Raw genomic sequence first — 25,927 nt, 5'->3', positions numbered from 1 at the left:
TATGCCATTTATTTATGTATATTGTTGGGAATGGAAAGATAAATGAAAGCAGGCGGATATATCCATTTAACATACAGTATGTATGTTTATTATAACATTTTTCTGCATGTCAAAATGAAAGACAACCCACACACCTATCAATCATCAAACCGTGGGGTCTTAATTCATTACGTGTTGATTTCTATCAACGGGGGAGTACTTCAGGAAAGTCGACAGAGGGCTAGTGGAGTACTTCGTGACCACAGAGTGTGAACGTTGTGATCAGCTGTTTTAGCGCAGTTCTCCAGTGCAGGGGGAAGTCTCCCTCCGCAGCCGGTTGGCGTAGTTTTGGCACAGTTCCGTTGTACAGACCGACGTTAACAGCAGCCCTGTCTGTGCACACGGAGACCGACTCTGTCGTCCGGTGATCTAACCGCCTTCTGGAAAAGCTTCACAAGTACGTCGGTACGCAAATGCGCTTTGTGACACAAGTGACGGTACGCATTTCAGATTACGCACATAACCTGCGTACCAGTTATGTGCACCCCTGTACTACAGCAAGAGTATTCTCCGTCAGGACTTCCTGCAACAACACCACGCCGTTATCAAAGATGTTCTATTGAGAAGACGATCACTACGTGACAAAAGTTTTCAAAACCGTGGCTACTGAAATCAATCTTACTAACTGCTGTCTGTGCAATTTACTCCGCGCGAGTTGGCAGACTTTATTTTGCTTACTTTAACATCATTTTTCATGGTGGGGCTAAGCCATTTCTTGGTATGGGTGTAGCCTACCCCAGTCATACCCTGGCGCTGCCACTGGTGGCACGTATGGGGCGGGCCATTCTGCACATGCGTTAAATGCGTTAAATATTTTAACGCAATTAATTCAAACAATTAATTACCGCCGTTAGCACTAATTAATTTATATTATTTCCAGTCTGGTGGACCATGGTAGACCATGGTTTATTGTGACCATGGTTTATTGTGACCATGGTAGACCATGGTTTATATCAGTGCTCTACCATGGTTGACTGTGGTGCCATATCCCAACCATGGTCTACCATGGACAACCATGGTTCATTTTGCAGGGGAAGCCTGACAGAGGCAGGAGTTAAGGACAGAGGAAGGCAGTATACCTGCTGGTTTAGCAAGAAGGCTGGGCTAACTACCTGTAGCAACACCAGGGCTATATTTTGCTCCCCCTGCCTCCCTTTCCAAACGTCAGGATCAGACCCGTCTATGGACCAGACCCAGCATGGATCCAGACAGATGTGAGTGACTTAAAGCACATATCAGAAAAAACTAAAAAGCATGATCAAACTAGACTCAACATGGAGGATGCTATGCGACTAGCCATGTTTAGGAAAGTAAACACAGCTGTCCAATGAGGGCTACAGGATAGGGATCTGTAAGCATAATAAGGAGGATGACAAAAACAGGCACTAAAATAATAGACTGTATCAAGTGCTGTGTGCCTTTGAGCTAGCCCTGCGTTGTAATATGACATATGTTTTGAGTATATAAGTTTGCTTACATTTTGGAGAAAAATGCACCAGCCACCACTGGAGAGTATGTATACAAAAAGGAACTCACCTTGTGGTAGACCCGCAAGAGAAAACGCGTTTGAGCTCCATACTGTTTCAGAAAAAATCCTTGATGTGGTTTTGAACATGATATGGTGTTTAATAATAGCAGCATTTAGCTTTATATTTTTTTTTTTTAAACCTGCAGACCCAGAATCAGCACTTTAGTAATAGGGCTGAAATAGAGGGATATGAAGCATGGCTAAAATGCATGATCTGTTTGGTATTCTGAGCAAAACACTTCATAGACATGTTTTTGATAAATGTTTACGTATCTGAGACCTATAATATATGCCTCAAAATAGTATAATAGGAGACCTTCAAACGCGGCATCTCAGTTTACCCAACTAACGAGCCTGAAGGCGATAAAAGAAGCTTACATGTGTCTCTCCATAAACATGGTCCAGCTGCTATGTGATATTCTTGGAAGTTGTATTAATGGGCATTGGGTTCTACAGCTGTTGCCTGGATATTAATAATATCAAATGGATTCCCTTTATGTTACCTGCAGGATCCTGTCGTAGGGTCGGAGGCCCACTCGGTCAGCTGGCCCGTCAGGTCTGATCATGTTGACATAAACTCCTTTCTCCAAGAAGCCGTCGGACACGCTGAAGCCAAAGTCGTCGATCTCTGGATCCTTTATCACAGTTACCTACAGGAAACAACACAAGGATGGGAGATTGATCTGGAAAGCATTGGCTGACTTAAAGCAAAGCGGGGCTTCTTAACATTTAACAACCTCTTAAAGGGAAATGGAAACACTTTTCAAACTGCTTTCCATGCGACAATATTACCATTAGGAAATGTATTTATCTAGTCTATTTCCAATGTAAACGATCGAGATACGCGAATTTACTTTTTGAAATACGTGCCTAATGACCATGGGCGCTTCCATTGCTCCGGGACTTTTCCAGTGACGTCACTGACTGTGTACGGCTTCCTGGGCCAAAGCTCAATAACAAACAACATGGCGTGCAATGCACCAGTAGTTTACATTACAAGAAAACGGTCGTCGTCAGGAGTTTATTGTATTGCCCCAGGCTGCACAAATGGATTTTATACAAAGAAGGAAGAAGTACATTTCCATAGGCTGCCACTAAAGGATGAGAAGCTGCTCAAAGTCCAGTCTGGATGCCTGGTTCAATACAAAACATTGGATTTGAAGCCAGGATCTGTTCCCACAATATTCGATTTCTCAACGTATGCAGTCGGGAACACCGACCGTCCCAGCACGTCGGCCGCGCAAGACATTGACAGTGTCAACAAACGTGAAGTTCGAGCCACCAAACGAGTTGCTTCAGCTGCCGAGAGAGAGGTAAATATTGCAGCACTACCAGATTACTAGCTCACACATGTATTTACTGACACAGTGTGACCTTATTAATTAACGCAATCGCGTCCAAACTAAATGGTAGCTATTATGACGTACAATAGAGAATTGGGGGTGTTCTATAGCTCAACTAATTAAACTGGCATACACACGCTCATCTGTCGAAAACAGCCCTAAAAAGGCTAGTATTGCTATTGATGGATGGTATTGCAGGACCCAGAGCGCACGGAGCACAGAGCGGACAGCAGATAACGGAATTGCAGTTTTATTGCTTATAGATTATCAGAACATTTCAAAGGGGACACAGCCCCATTGGATATTAACCTATGGATTAACTACATCATCGTTTTTATTGTTGTAATGCCATTGAAGACCAGTTTAGACCAGACAATGAGGAAGGTAAGCCGTTAGCCTGGCGTATGTTAGTACCTAGCGCCACTTGTTTTGATGTACGTTTTTGTGGATAACCTCGCGAGTTTGTATCTTTCAGTGTTGAGGTGGGCACCGTTAGATTCTGTGTCTCCTTGCGATCATAAACGATGTGTTGGATGTGCGGCTAGGATAAGTAATAAGGGAGCTAGGAGTGATTTTCGGTGTAGTAATAGGTTAGCATTTTCGCTCGGGGCTAATTCAGAAGTTCACTGTTAGCATTGTGTTTTTTTAATTTTTTTATTCCGGATCGTATGCCACTCTATTCGACCGAATCGGTTCATAAGCATAGGCCATGGGATGCCTGGTAACTGTAGATGCTTCCACATCAATGTCATCTCCCGACGAATAGTCAAATTCATCGTTCAAAACGTCGATCTCATTGCAAAATTCCTCCATCGCTGCCATATCTGCTACGTTGTGTTGACTTCTGGTGGAGCGAAAACACAGCCAGTGACGTCACCATTTGGGACTCCCCTAATGGTGGCGGCCTGTTCCCGGAATTCCCCACCCGGCCGGCGGATAATTAATTTTCTTTTGGCGAGTAATATCATATACAATAAATATTACGATCAATATCCATTGTAAAATGAATAAACTACCGGAATATTATAACTGTAATTGGTGTTTCCTTTCCCCTTTAATGCAGTGGTTCTCAAACTTTTTCTGTCCTTCCCCACTTTGAACAGGTGGGCCTTTTCAAGCCCGACCATCGCTCCAATAAAATGGTAGGCCAAGCTTAAAATTGTCAAATGTATCGTTCTATAACAATATAACAATATTTCTATAACAAATAACATCAGTTCAAAAACAGAGAAAATCAATAACAAATAACAGTTCAGAAATAGAGAAAATAAAAGTGCAATGGTGTCAATCCTTGCCTCAAATGGGCTGAGTTCCAAACATATAGAAAAAGGGCCTACTATGCAATTGTGTTATCAATGGTAGGCCAAGCTTAAAATTGTCAAATGTATTTAAATAACGTCAAGTTCTACATCTTATAACAAATAACATCAGTCAATAATAACAAATAAAATCAATAACAAATAACATCAGTCAATAATAACAAATATCATCAATAACCAATAACATCAGTTCAAAATAGAGAAAATCAATAACGAATCAATACATTCAGGAAATACATTTGGTTTAAATGACCAATTGAATGCATGAGTCTCATCACTGGATTATTAGTGACTGCAATGAGCCTGTCTTGCACTACACATCTTTCAAAACGTGGTTGCAGGCTTGATAATGCCACTCTCAAGTCGTGCTCAATGTTGAGCCTAGATCTGTATTTAGGTTTCAGTGTTGCAACAGCTGAAAAGCCCATTTCACAGAGATAAGAAGAATGTGCACAGCTCTCTGCCCAATTACTGGACTCTCCACTCCAAGCCAGAATTCACGTTCATTTGGTTTCAGTTGTGTGTGTGTGAGCAGGCTCGGATTGGCCACAGGGGAGATTCTGGACTTCTACCCGGTGGGCCGCTACCGTTGGGGGCTGCTGGCTCTGGCATAGGTGGGCCATGGACTTCACAGCGCTGCTGCGCCGGTACTGCATCCGCACCCGCAAACACCCGCTGTTTGCGAGGCTCCGGCACTGTGAAAGTCCACCGCCGTTGTGAGTCTCAGGCTGTAACAGTCCACTACCGCCCGCGGAGGACCCAGGTTCGATTCCGGCCTGAGGTCCAAAAAATGTATACAAAAATAATCTCCCGTTCATCGCCGTCCTTTCGCGACCCACCTATCACATCTCTGCGCCCCACCAGTGGGGCGGGCCCACTACTTTGATAAACGCTGTATTAATGTGTCTAACCCACTTAAAGGGAAGAAACTTAGCTAACTGACGATATGAAATAGTTTTACCGAACGAAAACACAAGGTTAATACCAAGCCTCTGATTAGCCTGAGCGAAAAAATGCTAAGCACTTAGCACAGAACTCACGGTAGAAATACTGTATTACTTATCGCATCTTGCACAAACAAGATATCATATAAAAGCTGAGATTCCAGATTCTAGAGGTATAAGTATCATCACTGTGACCAGAACTCAGGGCAGCGAGGCAAACCCAGGCAACACACAACGTAGCTTTACGGAGCCAAAACGGCAAATACGTCTTACCTTTGCTGTTTCTGATCAAAAATTGGTGTTCAATGGCATTAAACGATAAAAACGCTGCTGAAGGTTAATCCAATGTGTCTGTGTCACTTTGATAATGATTACTGATAATCCATTATAATTGTATGGCAATAAGGCCTAGTTTTCAGTTTCAGAGTGTAACGTAGCTTTCGGTTTTGGCAAACTGCGTGCACATCACTCTCACTTCTCAATGGTAACGTGTAGGTGGATTTAGGAACCCCCCTTCAATTCTATTGTCTCTAACGGTTCAAAAGAGGTGTCAATCATCATAATCGACCAAGGGGGACCAGAGATATGGCAAATACACCCAAATGACCCCAGAAGTTTTCGTCTTTTTTGCTAAACCTCACTAAAATTGTCAAATGTCACTTGTTTTTCATCAATCTTGATACAGGGTACTTATTATATGTTATAATTTGGATTCCTAAAGTTTTTAGTCTACCATCCCATCATTCAAGGGTGGTTTCACTATAAGTAATGTTTTCTTTTGGATGTTCCAAAAAAAAATTCTATATTGATTCTGACTTTTCTACATCCAACTCACAGGTTTATCATTGCTTTGAGAAACAATATTATTAATGTACCCCTTTTAGAAGTAAAGCTATAGTCATTTGTTCTGGGCATGTCATTTTCGAGCCTGAGACCTGAAAATCAGGCTCAGGGCTTAACAGGTTAACACAACAAATGTAAAACAACCCATAACAAAGGTCAGCAGGGGTTGGTTTCAAGGGCACAAGACCAAACACAACAAACCAGCATTAACTGGAATATAGTGTCACATCTCATGATACAATGTTTCCCAGTAAAAGTTGCACTTGAACAGAACACAATGATAACAGCTGGTCAGGAAATGATTGGTCAGTGACACAACCAATTAGCCGCCCATTCATATGTCTCATCATATGCTCCAAAAGTTAATTGACAATATGCCTGACAGAAAAATAGCTACTGTAAAGCTGCTGTTGGTTTTACTTTTGGAGGAAAAAGGGAAGCCTATATATAAGGAGACACTGCACTTAATGGTAATGGTCACCCTAACCCTAGCCAACTGATACTGAGAGTTAGTCAGAAGTGTTAGAGCCCTTAAAGTCAATCCAAAATTAAGTTTCGGCCCTTTATTTAACACTTAGCAAGGTGTTGGTTTTCTCCTATTTTTAAAGAACATTTACAAAGATCCTACATTTTTCTTGATTTATAACGAGTCCCCTTGGTTACAGATTAATGGATTTTTGTATTGTGCTCTCCACAGCTGTGATGGGGATTGGTATACACTAATTTAAAAGCAAAGCTTGCATACTTTAACAGGATACATGTTCGACAGGCCACTCAAACTAAAGACCACTTCTCAGTACTGTAGAATTGCAGGATAATGGAAACCAGATGTTTTGCTAAGAACTATAGATTAAAAGAAAGGCAGTATTGTATGATTTTAGAATAGTGTAGGCTCTTTTGTTGAGACACCTTTTAAAGGCTCCATTTTGGCTCATGGCCAACAAGCAACAAGTTCTTACTATGGAAAAGAAACGTGTTGTTCACTCTCGGCTGTACACGTCTGGGCAGACCCTCATATATTATGTATATGGTCATAATTGTGAATCCCCAGAGGGTGAAGACATGTAGCTGCCTGCAGAACTGCTGCCAAAGGGGGTAGGGCTGCTACACTATACATTCTTTACTGCAGGGGTGGGGAACCTTTTTCCTCTCAAGGGCCATTTAAATGTTTTCAACATCCTCCGAGGGCCGTACAAATTATTGACGTCTGCTTAAAAATACTAAAATCACAGCCCATTCATTTCGCCTTTCTTTCATGCTGTGCAAAGAAAAAGCAACCTCTTAATCCAGATATTTTACCATGACTCACGCATGCACGTGCACGGTTGTGGCATGACCACCAAAACAGAAAGATATGGACACAAGATGTGTGCAATTTAGTTTCCTATCCATGTGAACATGATTTAAGTGGGGGGGGGGGACCTAACCTCCTCTAGGGGGGTCTGGGCCCGGGGCATGTTCCCCCGGGAAGATTTTTTTTTAAATGTTGAAGTTTGGTGCACTTTGAGAGCAACATTAGGAGATCTATGGAAACATCTCTCAGCACCCATATGAAACAGAACTGGAAGCAGATTTTCTTTTTCTTTATGGATATTTTACAAATCACTCCCCTTTCAAACTGTATTCTTGTTTATTAATAACAACTTTTTTTTTATAGTATTTTATACCCGTTTACTGTATTCTCTTATTTTTTTATAACTATAATGATCATATAAAGATGTGCCTTTACCTCACTGGTAGTAGAAAAAGCTTCTTATATTCGTTAGCATAGCTAGCTAACCAGATGCTAATAACAACAAAGTTATTGACTGTATGATCAGTGTGACAGATGAACAGATCGCCACTGGGCTTTCAACTAAAGACACAGCCACGCAAAAACTGCGGCATGTGTACGGCTCCTTATGGGTACTGACATTTGTGAAGTCCCGGCCCGGAGCGGCGTTTTGGTGCTCTGCTCTCCGACAGCTCTTAACCCCTGTCGGAGGAGACAATACCACGTGATGACACGTTAGGCTCGTGTTGTGTTCAAGGACCCTGACCTTGGCCAGGAAAAACAGGTACTCGCTTGTTACATATTTTGCGGTCTAGATTTCTTAATTTTTTTTTCTTTTTTGCGTGTGTTACCTCGAGGGCCGTATCAAATGGGTCTCGCGGGCCGTATACGGCCCGGGGGGGCCGGAGGTTCCCCACCCCTGCGGATATCCTGCACACTAAAAATGTAATGTTCTCTTTAAAATGTTACACTAAACCATTTGTTTGGGGACTTGAACCACTGGTTTCCTACCCTATGCCTAAGGATTAAGTTACTGCTGCATATGTTATGATTGAGTGTGATTCTGTAAATTATGACACTTTAAATGCAACAGTAAGTAGAACAAAAATAGCATAACCTGTAATAAACATGTCATAACAGGCCGGATATGCAACAATTGACTGTCATATGTGGTTGGTATTGACATTGGCTGTCATGAATAATTTTGTGATTTTCTTTAGGTTTGAGCAGTATGCCATCAATGACAGTTTTAGATTGTAGATATGTTGGGTTGGTTAATGTCAAGTTGTCATATTAAAGAGAAACAATGTAAACTTGAATCAAGTATCATTATTTCAGAATCGGTACATTTTGACATCCACTATCCATATGTCCACAGACATGATTATACTATCGATCGTAGTGTTTAACTGTGAAAGAGAAAGCAAATAATCATATTTCTTAAAATGCAAATCTCAAATCTTTAATCTGAGCTAAGTCTCTGCAGTGAAACATATTTAAACAAGACTGTAAAATAAAACTCTTGCTATCAACACATCAGACTCTCAATACCTGTCCTTGTTCTTAGTCTTCACCCTACACTAGATCTCTCAGATCAACATACTGTACATCACAAGTCCTAACCCAGAACAGACCCCACATCCTGTCTCCAGACGGTTTGACTCACTTTATGCAGCTCCAGAGGCGTTGGGGACAGAATGCCCTGCATCTCCTCTTTGATCCGACGAGACTCCCACGTCCTCTCTGACACTCTCAGGGAGGCTTTAGGCTTGGAATCATGGTGCAGGAGGGATTGGTTATCTTGGTGGATGTAGGCCCCCTGGTGCAGGTGGGCCTCATGCTGCAGGTGGGCCTCATGGTTGAAATGGGCCTCCTGGAGAAGGTGGGCGTCTGGGTGGAATTATAAGGTTAATACAAAATGTTTAAGAAAGATTATATCAGTTCATTTTTAACATTTCTCCCAAATTAGAAACATTTTTATTAGGTAATGATATCAGTGGCGGCTGGTGGAATTTTTTCTAGATGGGGCGTGCCACATGCAATCAATTTCAGCAAACATTCCAGTATGACTTAATGCAAAACAAACAGGAGTTTTCAGTGTTAATTTACCAGTCTTACATTTCAATGCCTCCATAAACAATTTAAGCATTTGAGACTGAGGACTATGTACAAAAACTTAAAACAATGGCATTAGCAATACTTGCATACATATATGTATGCAAGTATTGCATACATCATATATAAATATATATATGATATATTTATAATATATGTATATCTATGTATGTATGCATATATATATATTACAGAAAATGATGTTACAAACGAATAATAATTATTCGTATTCTTAAAATCAATGTGGTGTACGTCTTTGACGTGCCTTTAAAAACGGGTGGCGGTCTTCAGGTGCTCCTCCAGCACAGTGTGCAGGGAGGAAACTAAATCCACCAATCCCCTGAAAATGCCAGGGTTGACTGAAGAGTCAGTCTCGACATGCCCACGCAAAGCCAATTCAAAAGCCCCACAAACGTCATTATTTTTGTTTTTATCCAACTCCTCATTGTGTTTCCTCACCGCAATCCTGTGGCCGTCGCCCAGCTGCGGAGCAGTTGCTTACTTGGGGCGATAAAATAATCACCCCTCTGGTATTAGTTTTGAGGCTGATTGGCTACATTTTATGACACATGTTATCTTGAATCAGCAATTGGTTAACCTGCTACAGAGACCCGCCTCCGTGGGGCAATTTCTCCATCGCCCCAGAAATGAACTTCAGTCATACAGTGTACTAAGAAAAGCATATATTTTGCGCAAATTATTTTTTAAATCATATTTTACACATATTTCTGGCTGCATTCCATATTTTAAACAAACAAATATTTACAATGTATATAATTAATTAATATTATTGGCCAGCCGCCACTGAATGATATATTATGAGCTTGGGGAGGCAACCTTGCGGCTGTCACATCTGCTGTTTATATACCTTGGTGGAGTTGGGCCTCCTCATGCAGGTGAGCATGCTCATGCAGGTGTGTCCCCTGGTGGAACAGGTTTCCCTGGTGCAGGAGGGAATTTCTCCGCAGCGGGCTCATCCTGCTGTGGGTCAGTATGGGCTCAGCTTGAGGCTTGTTAGCACCTTCTACACCCAGACTGATGGCTGTTCCTGTCATTATTGACGCCTGCACACACCAAAACATACACAATTAAATGGCAGTTTAAACTATTGCTAATTTGTTAACAATACTGATTTAAAAAATAACGTTTAAATCCAGCTGGATTGTGCGTAAGTGTATAATTTGGGAGAGTTTTGTTCATGTTTGATGCTAATGCTAACATGCTATTTGTTACAGCCGCTGTTTTCCTTGTGCCATTAACTCTGTCTGTGTGTGTATATGTAAATGAGCTGTGCAGTTCCTTTGATGTCATTGGCCGTCCCGTCCTCGCAACATCCGCGGTGATTGGATTGACGTCGTCCAATCCCCGCCCGCTTCTGCCACTCATCCGGGGGAGGAGTACAAAGGCCGGGCAAGGACATCATTCGAGAGGCTCTGTATTGTGGGACAGACGCCTCCACCGGCCTCTCGTTGTGTTGCCGCCTTATTCTGTGCATGTTTAGACTGCTTAGCAGCGTGTTAAGCAGGTGTTCTGTGCTAGGTACACTGTTAGCAGTGTGTCGGAGGGTTTTGTGTGTAGGATAGTGTGTGTGTATTGCTTAGACCCAGGTTATCTTAGCGCCTGTAGATCAGCCTTTGTGTGCGTATTGCTTTGACCCAGGATAGATTAGCGCCTGTAGATCGGCAACAGCTGTGTTCTCACTCAGTCTCTTTTGTTTATTATTTTGTTCCACTTTAGAAGTGAGGTACTTTCTTTCCTTTTGTGTATTACTGTGCAGCTCTCTTTTGGAGTTCTCCTTTTGTTTAATAGTAACAGTTTGGCCCTTTGTTTGTGCCAGACTGTTTGTGTATATTATTGTGTTCCTTTATAATTACCAATAAACCACTTGTAACGTATACCAATTCTACTCTGGTCGTGATTCTTCCCTTTGGAACCCCTAGACCCAAAAGGGAATGTAACACTATTGTAACCAACAGCTAATTTGTATGTGGTATCTTTAGGGTTCAAGCATGTTGCTGAATAAAGCTTACAACTTGTTCATCTAAGTTGGCGGTGGATGCTTGCATGCTACTTGACCTCAATCTCTCGGAGCAGTTCTGATTGGCCGCACGTCTCCAGATCCTCAAGCGCCTGACACCAGAAACTGTCATCTGGATCCAACATTATACCGTCTGGTTGTTGGCCGATAAATCTGTCACACACAAACAAAAATGAAGTTAAATAAGCTGCTTTGAAAGCAAGTTACTGTCAGGGTCACTTGTACCTAGCTGGTCAAAAACACTTGTTGTGCTAAGTCTTGGTAGATGTGCTTCATGGTCATGACTTGTTTAACATGTAAAGTGTGCTTTTCTCTTTACTTGTAGCTTTTTATCTTACCTTGAAAAAGGTGGAAGTACTCCAAAGCCAAATTGTAAAGTAAAAAGGTATTGCCATGAAAAAGGTCTTAAGAGAGGACATATTATGATCTTTTTTGAGGTTCATATTTGTATTTTGTGCTTCGACTGTGACATGTTAACATGCTCAAACAAAGGTCTTAGCCGTTGGCTACTAACCAATAGAAGCACAGTTGTGATATAGTGATGTCACTAACAAAGGAGTCCAATGGAGGTGTTTTAGGCAGGTGTGAGAGAAACGTTTTACATGCACGAAAAGCCATAGAACAGAGGAAAGGGAAAACCCCAAACGCATAATAGGGCCTACTTGAAGTACCAAAAGTAAAAGTACTGCATACTGGAACATTTCCAAATGATATATATATTAAATTACTGCATTGTTATTATTGATGCATTAAAGTGTTCTTCACAGCTGGTAAAGGTGGGGCTATTTGCAAATACTATGTATACAGCAACTTGATATCTTAACCTAAAATGATATGTCACTGTTTATTTATTAGTTGATTTGTTTCTCTCTATAAGCTATTCATCTGATAAAGCATCTATAAAGTGACTGGTAACCAGTGCTGTCAAATAAATGTGACGGAGTGGTAGTAGATGAAAAATATTCATGTAAAGAACAACACTTGAGTTAAGATACTTGTCTACATTCTACCACTGCTTGAACACTAGGATAATGTGACTAAACATGAGTCATTGTAATAATCAAATGGTGGAATGGTGTGGAATTGAGTCTGCACATGAAGGCAGAAATGAACGTGGTATGTGAAGACAGAGCAGTGTTAAAGCTATTTGTTCTGGTTAACTGCAACACGAGTAATGTTTCAACGCTGAGCGTCCTCGGCTGACAGCATTAATTCACTTTCACTGTGCAGCTGATATTTGTCTCACCTCATTCTCACTCTCTGACTCCCCCATTAGTGTTATATAACCCTGGGTGAATGTTGCTATCCTCACAAGGATTAACCTCCTGACTCATCACACTGACACAAACACTGCTCTGTCAGTTTCACCGGCCACATGACTCCAATTCCACACTGACATGTCCACTTCACCACACACACTGTGCTGACACTGGTACAATAAATGAAGTCTGAATTACTGGATTATAAAATGTAGACACCACAGTGATGAAGATTTACTTTTTAATATTTACTTGCACTATATTTTTCTGTTTTTCTGTATTATTATGTTGCACTGTTGGAGAAGCCTGTGACCTAAGATTTTCATCGACATAACTACTCTGTAGCTATGTTCGTATGACAAATAAAGAACCTTGAACCTTGATTATGCAGTTATTTAATATATTACCAGAAAAAAGCCCAATTTCTTTCACTTGTTTGTATCAATATATCATTAAACATTGATCATCTTTTGGTTTTGGAATTTGAAAACACCACCTTGGGCCCAGAACTTATGCCGGCCATTTTTCACTTTTGGATAAACAAAACAATTATTTGACTAATGCCATTACAGTTCAGAATCAGAAACAGGTTTATTGCAGGTAGGTTCACACATACAAGGAATTTGACTTGATGTCATGGTGCAGACATAACATATAAAACAAGAAATCTTTAAGGACACCGCAATATAATATATAGCAATAAAATAGCAATAAAATAAAGCAGTCATTTACATGGAAATAGAATGCTATGAATGAATTATAGGATATAAAATATGAAATAAGAAATATGTGCAGTAAGCAGTATTGAACATTGTGTGCATTAATGTAATGCATAGAGAGTCTACGTTGTGGCTGAGGTAAAGTGTCAGTGGGGGGGCCGGGCCTTGTTTAAGAGGCCGGTAGCGGAGGGGAATAAACTGTTCAGGTGGCGAGAGGTTTTGGTCCTGATGGAGCGCAGCCTCCTGCCAGAGGGGGGGTGAACAGTTTGTGTCCAGGGTGGGAGGGATCGGCCACTATCTTCCCTGCCCGCCTCAGGGTCCTGGAGGCATGCAGGTGGTGGAGGGATGGCAGATTGCAGCCGATCACCTTCTCTGCAGAGCGGATGACACGCTGCAGCCTGCCCTTATCCTTGGCTGTGGCTGCAGCGTACCAGATGGTGATGGAGGAGGTGAGGATGGACTCGATGATGGAGGTGTAGAAGTTCACCATCATTGTCTTTGGCAGGTTGAATGTCTTCAGCTGCCTCAGGAAGAACATCCTCCGCTGTGCTTTTTGATGAGGGAGCAGATGTTCTGCTCCCATTTGAGGTCCTGGGCGATGATGGTGCCCAGGAAGCGGAAAGACTCCACAGCAGTTACTGGGGAGTCACACAGAGTGATGGGGGCGGGTGGGGCTGCGTTCTTCCTGAAGTCCACAACCATCTCCACTGCCTTGAGAGCGTTGAGCTCCAGGTGGTTTTCCCCACACCAGGTCACCAGATGGTCCATCTCCCACCAGTAAGCAGACTCGTCCCCACCAGCGATGAGTCCGATGAGCGTGGTGTCGTCTGCGAACTTCAGGAGCTTGACAGACTGGTGACTGGAGGTGCAGCTGTTGGTGTACAGGGAGAAGAGCAGAGGGGAAGGAACGCAGCCTTAAGGGGAACCGGTGCTGATGGGCCGGGGTCAGAGACATGTTTCCCCAGCCTTATGTGCTGCTTCCTGTCAGACAGGTAGTCTGTGATCCACCCGCAGGTGGAGTCGGGCACATGCAGCTGGGAGAGCTTGTCCTGCAGCAGAGCCGGGATGATGGTGTTGAAGGCAGAGCTGAAGTCCACAAACAGGATCGTGGCGTAGGTTCCTGCTGTGTCCAGGTGCTGGAGGAGGAAGTGAAGGGCCATGTTGACAGCATCATCTACAGACCTGTTGGCTCTGTAGGCGAACTGCAGGGGGTCTAGGACTGGGTCTGTGATGGATTTGATGTGGGACAGGACAAGGCGCTCAAAGGACTTCATAACCACAGAGGTCAGGGCGAGGGGTCTGTAGTCATTTAATCCTGTGATCCTTGTTTTCTTGGGAACCGGGATGATGGTGGAGGTTTTGAAACATGCTGGGACATGGCATGTCTCCAGTGAGGATCTCGGGCTCAACAGCGCCCTCTGTGACTGGATCCTGAACTTCCTGACGGGCAGACCCCAGGCAGTGCGGGTGGGTAACATCACATCCTCCACCCTAATCCTCAACACCGGTGCCCCTCAAGGCTGCGTGCTCAGCCCTCTCCTCTACTCCCTGTTCACACACGACTGCGTGGCCACACACAGCTCCAACACCATTGTGAAGTTTGCTGACGACACGACCGTCATCGGCCAGATCACAGACGGCGACTAGACAGCGTACAGAGAGGAGGTCGAAAACCTGACATCTTGGTGCCAGGATAACAACCTCCATCTCAACGTCAGCAAAACAAAGGAGCTGATAGTGGATTACAGGAAGCAGCAGAGAGAGGGACACGCCCCCATCGCCATCAATGGGACTACGGTGGAGAGAGTCAGCAGCTTCAGGTTCCTTGGGGTCCACATCACTGAGGACCTGACATGGACTCTTCACACCACCACCATCACCAAGAAAGCTTCACAGCGGCTCTACTTCCCCCGCAGGCTGAGGATTCCAGGATACTCTGCAACTTCTACAGGTGCACCATAGAGAGTGTCCTGACGGGCTGCATCACGGCCTGGTACGGCAGCTGCACCGCCCTTAATCGTAAGGCTTTACAGAGGGTGGTGAAAACTGCAGAGAACATCACCAGGACGGAGCTGCCATCCATGGAGGACCTTTACTCCCAGCGGTTTAGGAATAAATCCCTCCGGATTATAAAAGACCCCCAACACCCCAGCCACAAACTGTTTTGTCTGCTGCCGTCTGGCAGGCGTTACCGCAACATCCGGACTAAACCACCAGATTCAGTGACAGCTTCATCCCACAGGCAATAAGACTGTTAAACACCTGAACTGCTGAAACAATTTCATAACATGCATCTGCTACTAGTAATTATCTATTATATCACTCCATAACTCCACTTTTTTTCTCTCTCATTTTTTTTAAAGAAAAAACATTTTTCTTTTTGTATTACTTTTTATATAGTATATTTTAATATAGGTTAATATTGTCTGCTTATCTGTATTATTATGTTGCATTGTTGGAGAAGCCTGTGACCTAAGATTTTCAACGACATAATTACTCTGTAACACGAGACCGCTCGGGAGCGCTGGAGACGCTGTAGTACATATGCCGGGCCGCCCCAGTGAGATGATAGTGAACTGTTCATGAACTTGTCATGAAAAGTTCATGGAATATCAATGAACCATATTCATGAACAGCTCATAAACAGCTCATAACAAAGTTGATGAACTGTTCATGAAATTGTTACGAACATTAAATGGCACTAGGGCAGTTCATGAACTACTCATGAACTCCTGTGCTGGAATGGTTCATGAACAATTCATGGAATATGGTTTTAGGCAGGTTCATGAACAATTCATGAAATGGAGTTTTCAGTGAGTGTGTAGGGATATTCAGTTTTCAACCAAGAACATATCAAGAACTGTTCATAACAACTTCATGAACAGTTCATACGCTGTCACTGAATATAATTCAATGGCTGGCTATGAACTGTTCATGAACCATTGACTGTGGGTCAATTGGCAACCATAGAAAACAACAATTATGTCAATCATAATGGAACTTTACTCAAATTAACAAACAAACATACATGTATACAGGTGGAGCACTACAATTAATCCCATCACTATTTGAAGCACAGTTCTTGATACTTAGCTGCACAAAAAAATGTGTTACGGGTCCCAAAAGCTTGGGTACCACAGCAACAATAAATGATTTCTGTAGAAAACAGAAAAGTGCAGCAGCAATAATTATACACAGGATCCGGTTGATCGTCTGGATTGCTTCTTATTCAAAATTCAAAGTACACAGTTACATTCAAATAGCTGTACTTTACAAACATCATATTTCTCCATTTAAGTTATCCATCTGTCACAGTCAATTACTGTATCTCAAGGAGAAATTCAACATAGTCAATATAAACACATAACGCTATCAAATAATACTTTCTATCAATATATCTATCTTTACCAAATATAACATATTATGGAGATCACAAAAATACACTGTCAATGTTAATAAACAAAAAACAAGGCAATGTGCCTGCAAGACCTCACTCAGGTAAACAAAACATATTACCCGTATGCAGCAGCAAACCTGCCTGCGAGTCTTCGCTCAGGTCACACTTACCCAGGCGCGGCTGAAGCCCGCGAAAATGGCATCTATTGTTGGCGACACTTTAGTATTTTTAAAATACCGTTACTATGTCAAACATGCTCAAAACCTTCTGACACACTCTCCTAAACATCTCCAACATCATATATAATTCACACAAGTTAACATCGATCATTTTCATCATGTACTGACCTGTAGAAAACAGAAAAGTGCAGCAGCAATAATTATACACAGGATCCGGTTGATCGTCTGGATTGCTTCTGAGGAGGGGGCGGAAGTGTCCCCCTAAAATAACCCAGATGTCACCGCTCACCTGCCAAAGGTTCCACCTTGGCGCTACTTACTCGTACTGCTTCTCAAACAGTACAGATAAACCATAAAATGATATGAATGTCACCAAAATAAATACAGATAATGTTCAGTTTCAAATTCACTATTGTTTTGTTTTAAGACTAAAAGTTTTAAAAAATAAAGAAATGTTCAAATAGTAGATGAATATTCAAGAGGTCTTTAAAAACATCACACTGATCATCAAAAGTTCATAAAATGCTCATGAATATTCCAAAATATTCTGAACTTGCCACAATCATCCAAAATTCATGAAATGCTCATAGTCATGAAAAGTTCATGAAATGCTCATGCAAAGTTTTTGGGGTTTTAATTATAATTTTGTGATTGGCTGGATCATGATAAGTTCATAAATTGCAAAACAGGAACTTTATATGAATGAACAATGTTCATAAAAATGTCATGAACTGCTCTTTAAAATGGTTCATGAGCATTTTAAGAATTTTGGTTCATGAACATGACAAGTGAACATATAATGAGTTGTTCATGAATATTTCATGAGTGCTCATGAACAGCTCATAAAGTCATGAACTCCATCTCGCACTGGCGCTGTACTTTTCGCCACAACCATACACCAAAAGCATCAAAGAAGACCCCAGAGCATGGTTGCCATGGTTGCCCTTCTGTTTATGCCCCATGGTGGATTTAGCAACATGTAGTTCATGTAATTCTCCATGTTGCTTATGGTTGTGGTAGAGGAGCTGTAGATTATGCACCAACATCTGTAGCATGGTCGAGCTGTAGATTTTGCACTAACATCTGTAGCATGGTCAGTAGCTACTAGGGGGTAACGGTACACGTACCCGTACCGAAATTATTCGGTACGGGCCCTTCGGTTCGGTACACGTGTGTACCGAAGTGTACCGAATGAATATAACGTTAAACGTAAAAAAAAACTTCTTGGAAGTATCTCAGCTGCTGCGTCGCAGCATTCAGAGTAATTTGCTCCCATTGTGTTCAACGCATAGAGCGAGCAAGTCAATTCATTGGACGAGCTGGTCAGAGGGATGCGTTCAAATTGCCTTGTCCATGCCCGCAGCTGGAAGCCTCCCAGCTCAACCACACTCTCACTCCCTAAGCGTCCAATAGCGACGTTTGGTCAGTGTCCGTGGCGTCCAATTGTGACGCTCCTAGGCTCCTTCAGCGTCATAAAGGGACGCAATAGCTTTCAACTGATTGCAATGTATTCCCATCTGCGTCGGGATTTGACGCTCATGGAAGCACGGCATTCGTTTGTGTCGGCTGCCCTTAAAGGTAATGTGAGCGTCCATTCCCAGGAGAAAAGGATGGCACAAGACACTACACTACCCAGAATCCCCAGCTATCGTTTGGACTACACCATGTGCTCTTGACAAACCCCTGGATAGTCCTCAAGCTCTGTGATTGGAGAGTGTGCTCCGAGGGTTAAGCCGATTCTCGAACAGCACTTGAAATGGGATGGAACCACGGCAGACTGTCCCCAAAACTGGATTTGAACGGGTTCACACCGCGTCCCCCCTCCCCCACCCCGTCCCCAGAACTACACATGCTGGCTATTCTGTTTCGCAACATGTTCTCTATGGCACGTCTCTACTGGGAGTTGTAGATTTAAAAGACGTTTTCGTATTTCCCATAATAAGAAGTTGCCAGTATTAAACTGTGTAACATCCCTGGAGGTTTAGGGGGACAGGAAACACTCACATTTAAAACATATAATTAATAAATGGGTGGAAATTGCTGGTGCCCATAATGGGCAGTATTAATATATATACCCACACGCCAGCTAAGGTCAGAAGAGCTTTATTTAACAGCTGGTCTTATGTGTGTGACCCCTGTGATAACATTACATTACATAATTGATAAGCCTGAAACATGCACTTGTCAAGGTTCAGAGGCACATTTTGCAAATATGGCAGTAGCCATCGATCAGCTTAAGATAAGATATACTTTATTGATCCCAAGTTGGAACATTTTGCTTTACATCAGCATGTGTAACAGTTAAATATGCAGTTGTGTTTATTTGAAAATCATTTAGTATAATCACATAAATTCTGTGTTTTATATTCAACAATTCTGTGTTCTTTATTTATTGATTGTTCAATACCTGACAAGGCCGGAGATGAAATATCTACATACATCTTATAAGAGTATAATACATTATGTATAATATCAGTTAAAATAAGTGCTTCAACATAGTTAACATTGCTGGAGGTATGCACACATATTGATAGATGTCTTGTAATGCACTATTGAGGAACCTGCAACCCAAGTTTTTCATTCAGTGCAGAACTACACCACAGTTGTGTAGGCCTATATGATATGTCAATAAACCTTAGAAAATCTTGAAATCTTGAAAGGGATGTGCAAAATAGTCATTACATACAGTCTTTAATTAACAATTAGTAGAGAATAACGAGTAATCAATATATTTTATAGGGATCGTATTAATATCTAATAATAAAAATATTGAAATTCAATAACATGCTTTAACCACCAGGTGTCCCTTTATATCAGCTGTGCACCTTTATGGTGTAAATACAGCCTATCTACCAATTGGATCAAATATAAAAGTGAGCCGAATTAGTGTTGATACTGCAAGGAGACGTATTGTGTGAAAAGAAATGTAAGATGTTGTTTAATGGCTGATATATTTATGATCCACATCACGTTTTCAGTTCCTCATGTTTGTCTTCTCATCAGGGCTCTATAAATACAGAACTACGGCATATATGTAATATGTAATGCAGCCGAACCGTGTATTACAATGCCGTTATGTGATGACTTTCAAAGAGAAAAGCAAGCACACTCGGAATAAGATATTATTATTATTTTGGTCTGTTTCCGGTATTTGTTAATGACGATGTGCTCTGAGATGTGAGACTGGAATTGCACAGGGGGGAAATAACGTAGGCTATCTTTAGATGCGGATTTTGTTAAACTAATATGTTTAGGCTGTGGACCAACACTATACATTGACGGCGAAGGGGGTAACAATAAAGATAACACCATTAAACAGTTACACAACATAACAGAAATAATATCGATAGCAGCGTCCCTAGCAACCACCTTGGTAACAATGAAAACGTCGCGATTTCCTGAAGTAATCTTCGTAATAACTAGCAAACTAAAGATCATGTACATCCACTGCACACATAATCTGAAATAACAACTCATATTTCTCGCATCAAATGACATCAAAACGCATTTTAATGGCCAAACTAACTTTAAAATAGGCATTTTCTACCGAGAATAAAACGAATTTCTGCCATGTTTTCTTTTTCTGCAGGGAGAAATTTGAAGATCACGTGACATAGACGCCAGCCATCGGAATGAATGGTGAAAAAAACGGGGTTTGTCAAACAGAGCACATGGTGTAGGCCAAACGATAGCTAGGGATTCTGGGTAGTGTAGTGTCTTCTGCCATCCTTTACTCAGAAAACATATTTGTTTCTCCGAATCGAAGGGGAAAAATACAAAAGCATTGCACACAATTTAAACCAATCAATGTTGTGTAATTAACAAGGATAATCTGGTGTTTTTTAGTCGATGAGTAGTGCAGATATCACTGTAAAATCAATCGACAGTAAGAGGAGTACTTACTTCCGGGTGTAAAATTCTCCGTTATCCAATGGGAATGGATGCTCACATTGCCTTTAAGGGCAGCCGGCATAAACGAATGCCGTGCTTCCATGAGCGTCAAATCCCGACGCAGATGGGAATACATTGCAATCAGTTGAAAGCTATTTGCGTCCCTTTATGACGCTGAAGGAGCCTAGGAGCGTCACAATTGGACGCCACGGACACTGACCAAACGTCGCTATTGGACGCTTAGGGAGTGTGTTGAGCTGCAGCGCTATGTCCGGAATCCATCCACACAGCCAGGTCTCAGTGAAGCACAAAACACAAGATGACGAAAAGTCTCTGTTTCTACTAGTTGCTGAAGCTCGTCCAGTTTATTTATATTTACTAACTGTTATTCTACGCACGAAAAATTTATTATTCCGCCGACTTATTTTGCCGCGCTTCTTCTCCCGCATTGAACATCGCAGAAACTCCGTTCAAACATCAAAACGTTCAGCTCGGTCGGGAATCGATGTCTATTACTTTTCTCATTCATAACTTTCATAATTCCAGAGATACATCCCATAATTCATCACATTTTTAACCGTTGAAGACAATGGAGGAAATATTCAGACTTTAACAAATCTTCATGCGACTTCAACTGCTAACTGTTCATTCATACTTTCACTCAGAAACCTCATTCTAACTTTAAAATGTTACACATCTTTCTGACATTATTAGTGTAAAACAACTTTTAAATCTGATTCTTACTTTCAGACCTTGTTTTAGAGGTTTTCTTCAGATTTTAACATTAACTAGAGTTCGTGATGTCACAGCTACAGTATAGAAGGTAGAACATCTTGAAATTTGCCTTCATATATTTTTTTTAAACTGCCATAATTCCCAAACCCTACATTCCTGAGACATAATTTATGATGACAAACGTAGGAAAACATCTCGTAGCTTGACAAATGACAAATAATTAAGCAGAACAATTCCACAAAATGCCTCTTGAGGGCATGAAGTGACAAAAACTTTCAACATTCCTCCATTAAAGCCCATTCTAATTTCAGGCTGATATTTCCTCACGGCAGCAGCCGCACACCTTTAGTTAAACTGCCAAAAAGGCCACATTATTAACCCGAAACTACACAAAAATTACACTTCAGATACTCAACTTCCTTGACATGCTTCAAGTTTTGAAATTTCACAGATATCTGTTATCGTTCTTCCACAAAACGTTCACATGTAAGAGTTTTATCTCTCATTCAGAACAATGGAAACCTTTGATCTCTGCACACCTCGTTAGCTCAAATATAAACACCTGTGTCATGGAACACGATGATGTCATCGCTCCAACTGACATGCTCAGAGCAGCAGACTTCAGATAGAGGTTAAAGGTCCTGCTCTCAACAGCTCTACAATTATGGGGTGTCATCATCATATGCCGAAGAGAGAGAGAAGAGAGAGAGAAGAGAGTAATGTAATGAAACACGGTTTTCTCATAACTTCAGTGAAAATACTCCAAACAGCCCAAAATTTCACAGTTTGGTGACGATGCAGCCATCAACGCATCTAAGTGTATTATGGGGTGTCATCAAATGCCGTTGCCATGGCGACAGACCACTCGCCATAAAACATGATTTGCTATAACTCCTATGAAAATTGTCAAAAGTGCTAAAACTTCACACGTGTGCCAACAGTCCAGCTGTGAAGACATCTACGGGACAGTTTTGAGATTTCTTCAAATGCCGTTGCCATGGCAACACAATGCTCACCATGAAACACGGTTTTCTCATAAGTTCAGTGAAAATGCTTCAAACGGCCCAAAACTTCACAGGTTTGGTAACGATGCAGCCATCACGCATCTAAGCGTATTATGGGGTGGTCATCAAATGCTGTTGCCATGGCGACAGATCATTCGCCATCAAGTTAGTTCAGAAGTTAGCAGTTCAAATATTCTGCTGCTTTCCAAGCCTTTTTACTTCTTTTCTTCTCTCATCCCACATTCAAGCCCCCAGTGTTCATGTATCATTTCAATCTAAATTCTTCACTTTCTTCTTACACATTACATTTCAGCATAGCAGTTTAGCGTCAGCTTTTCAGCATAAAGCATTCCACTAGCAATTTCTTCAGGAATGCATTCTCTAGTTGCTTATGGAACGCACGTTGGAGAGGAATATTCCAGGTAGCGCGTGCGAACTCCGCAGCTCCGGAGGCGCACGAGTGTCCCGGCCCGTCTCCCTCTCCTGTGGCGTTTCAGTGCTCGGATGCACGTGAGGGTACCTTTACAAGAATGTCCAATAATTCCATGGAAGAGCAGAGAAAAGTAGGAAAGTAATCCGCTGAAGTTGTTTCTCTAATGTTTAGGAGCTCTTCCCTGGTGAAAGAGTTCGGTGTACTGTATGTAAACACTGAATTAACGCAAAAAACAAAATAGAGCGCTAAACACCGAAGCAGCCATCTGCGGCGCCATCTGCGGCGCCATCTTAGTTGTACTGTCACAAACGAGCTGAGGACCAAAATGCAGAACACGGGAAACCAGGGATAGTCGGTAACCAGCTTTATTGATGGCAATAGGCTGGTAGGAGACAAAACGGCAGATAGTAGGCAAAGGGCTGGTCGGGGACAGGCGAGGGTTCCAGGAGAAAGCAGGACGGGAGTCGCAGGTACAGAACGGGTCAGGGAGCAGGCGAGGCAGGCTGGTCAGGGACAGGCAGGGTCGAAACCGGGAGAGCAATCTGAAGGGTAATGCGGGAAAGACTGGCATGCTGCAAAGTACGATCTGGCACTGAGGTGAAAGTGAAGTGGGCCTAAATACTAATGGAGCTGATGGGTGTAACAGAGTGAGAGAGAGACAGGGTGTGACTACCAGGTGACTAAGGAAAGTTAATGCAGAAAATAGGTGAGTGAGAAAGCAGACTGTGACAGAACCCCCCCCTTAATGGACGGCTCCTGACGTCTAAGAAAATTCTAGGAGAGAGAAAAAAAAAAAATTAAAGAAGAATCAACAAAACCCTACAGACACAGGGTGGAAGGTGGAGGTATGGGGAAAGGTTAATACTCATCTGAGAATGCTCTCTCGGTTTCTCCCTCCTGGAAATCCTCGTCCTCCTCGACTGATGACACTTCCCCCTCCCCCTTGACGAAGCCTCTGGTCTGTAGTGGACGAGTGCCCCCTGGCTTAACGCCTGGTTGAGCGTGGGTCCCTAGAGGCTGCTCCGGGTAACGCAGGTGGAAGTCTCGGATGAGTTGAGGGTTGAGGATATGGCGAGCAGGAAATCCACTGCCTTTCCTCGGGACCATAGCCCTCCCAGTCCACCAAATATTGAACCCCTCTTCCTCTGCGACGGGAACGGAGTAGACGACGAAGGGTGTAGGTAGGACCCCCATCGATCATCCTAGGGGGTGGTGGTGGAGGGGCGGCGGGAATCATAGGACTCTCCCGGACAGGTTTAATCCTAGAAACGTGAAAGGTGGGATGGATCTTCATGTTCCGGGGCAAACTCAGTCGAACTGCTGCAGGGTTAATGACCTTGACAATCTCGAAGGGTTCAATAAACCTGGGCGCTAACTTCTTAGACTCCACCCGAAGGGGAATGTTCTGAGTGGAAAGCCACACCCTCTGGCCTACCTGGTACACAGGTGCCTTGGTGCGTCGGCGGTTCGCTGATGTGGCGTACCGCTTAGCAGACTGAAGCAGAGTTGTTCGAGCCTGCCTCCAAGTCCTCCGACAACGTCTGATGAAAGCCTGGACAGACGGACAGGTAACCACCTTCTCCAATGCAGATAACAATGGGGGTTGAAAACCGTATGCACACTGAAAAGGGGAAAGACCAGTAGCGGAACTGATGAGGGTGTTGTGGGCATACTCCACCCACAGGAGTTGTTTTGACCAGGTTGTGGGATGATCGGAAGCCATGCAGCGGAGAGTGGTCTCCATCTCCTGATTCTTCCGTTCGGTCTGGCCATTGGCCTGTGGGTGGAAACCGGAGGTGAGACTGACCGTCGCCCCGATCAGTTCACAAAACTCCCACCAAAACACAGAGGTGAACTGGGGCCCCCGGTCAGAAATCACATCAGTCGCCAGTCCGTGAATGCGAAAAACGTGGATAAGAATCAGTTCTGCCGTCTCCTTAGCTGACGGGATCTTAGGCAGGGGTACGAAATGAGCCATCTTACTAAACCGATCTACCACCGTCAAGATGGCAGTATGTCCGTGGGACGGTGGTAGACCAGTCACAAAGTCCAATGAAATATGTGACCAAGGGCGACGTGGGACCGGTAATGGATGAAGGAGGCCAGCTGGCGCTTGGTGAGATGGTTTGTGCCGATTGCACACAGGACAGGCGTTCACAAACCTCCCGGGTGTCAGCCTCCAGCGTGGCCCACCAGAACCGTTGTAGAACCATCCCTCTGGTACGTTGAATTCCATGGGTGGCAGGAAAGTCTGGAGCTGTTAGCCCACTGAAGCACCTCAGCCCTCAAAACCTGAGGCACAAACAAACGGTTGAGAGGACAAGAACTAGGACCGGGTTGGGCCACCAAACGCGGTCTTAACCCTCTCCTCATCTCCCAAGCGAGGACGCCGATCACCCGAGGAGCAGGAAGAATAGTGTCCGGAATACCCCAGGTGTCTCCCACCCCCTCCCGAACTGCCGGGACAAAGCGTCGGCCTTCACGTGCGGGAGCCCGGTGGTAGGAGAGGAAAAAATTAAACCGGGTAAAGAATAACGACCACCTGGCTTGCCGGGAATTCAGTCTTTGGGCCGACCTGATGTATTCAGGTTCTTATGGTCGGTCCAAATCTGAAATGGTTGTTCTGTCCCCTCAAGCCAGTGTCGCCACTCCTCCAACGCCAACTTGACTGCTAGAAGCTCCCGATTCCCCACGTCATAGTTCCTCTCCGCCGGACTCAATCTCCTCAGAAAAGAAAGCACAGAGGTGGAGCTTCTGGTCCTCACCAGAACGTTGCGACAGGATGGCCCCCACCCCTACGTCAGAAGCATCCACCTCCACCACCAACTGACCAGCGGGATCTGGTACCTGCAGGATAGGAGCCGATGT

The 25,927-nt window shown here is 43.1% G+C and overlaps 1 protein-coding gene across 1 annotated transcript in view; it reads right to left on the bottom strand.

Annotated features, from left to right (window-relative positions):
• grip2b (glutamate receptor interacting protein 2b) overlaps positions 1-25,927 on the bottom strand; it is a 366,783-nt gene that overhangs the window by 4,562 nt on the left and 336,294 nt on the right. The window contains exons 19-22 of the mRNA XM_034082549.2: positions 11,481-11,595; positions 10,273-10,468; positions 8,956-9,179; positions 2,071-2,217 (exon numbers count right to left, since the gene is read on the bottom strand). Of these exons, the coding sequence (XP_033938440.1) occupies positions 2,071-2,217; positions 8,956-9,179; positions 10,273-10,468; positions 11,481-11,595 (682 nt within the window). The remainder of the gene's footprint in view (positions 1-2,070; positions 2,218-8,955; positions 9,180-10,272; positions 10,469-11,480; positions 11,596-25,927) is intronic.

The sequence above is a fragment of the Pseudochaenichthys georgianus genome, chromosome 5 (assembly GCF_902827115.2).
Source record: "Pseudochaenichthys georgianus chromosome 5, fPseGeo1.2, whole genome shotgun sequence".
In the NCBI taxonomy this organism is placed as follows: domain Eukaryota; kingdom Metazoa; phylum Chordata; class Actinopteri; order Perciformes; family Channichthyidae; genus Pseudochaenichthys; species Pseudochaenichthys georgianus.
The sequence above is the reverse complement of the archived record's forward strand: the minus strand, read 5'-3'. Positions and strand labels throughout refer to the sequence as shown.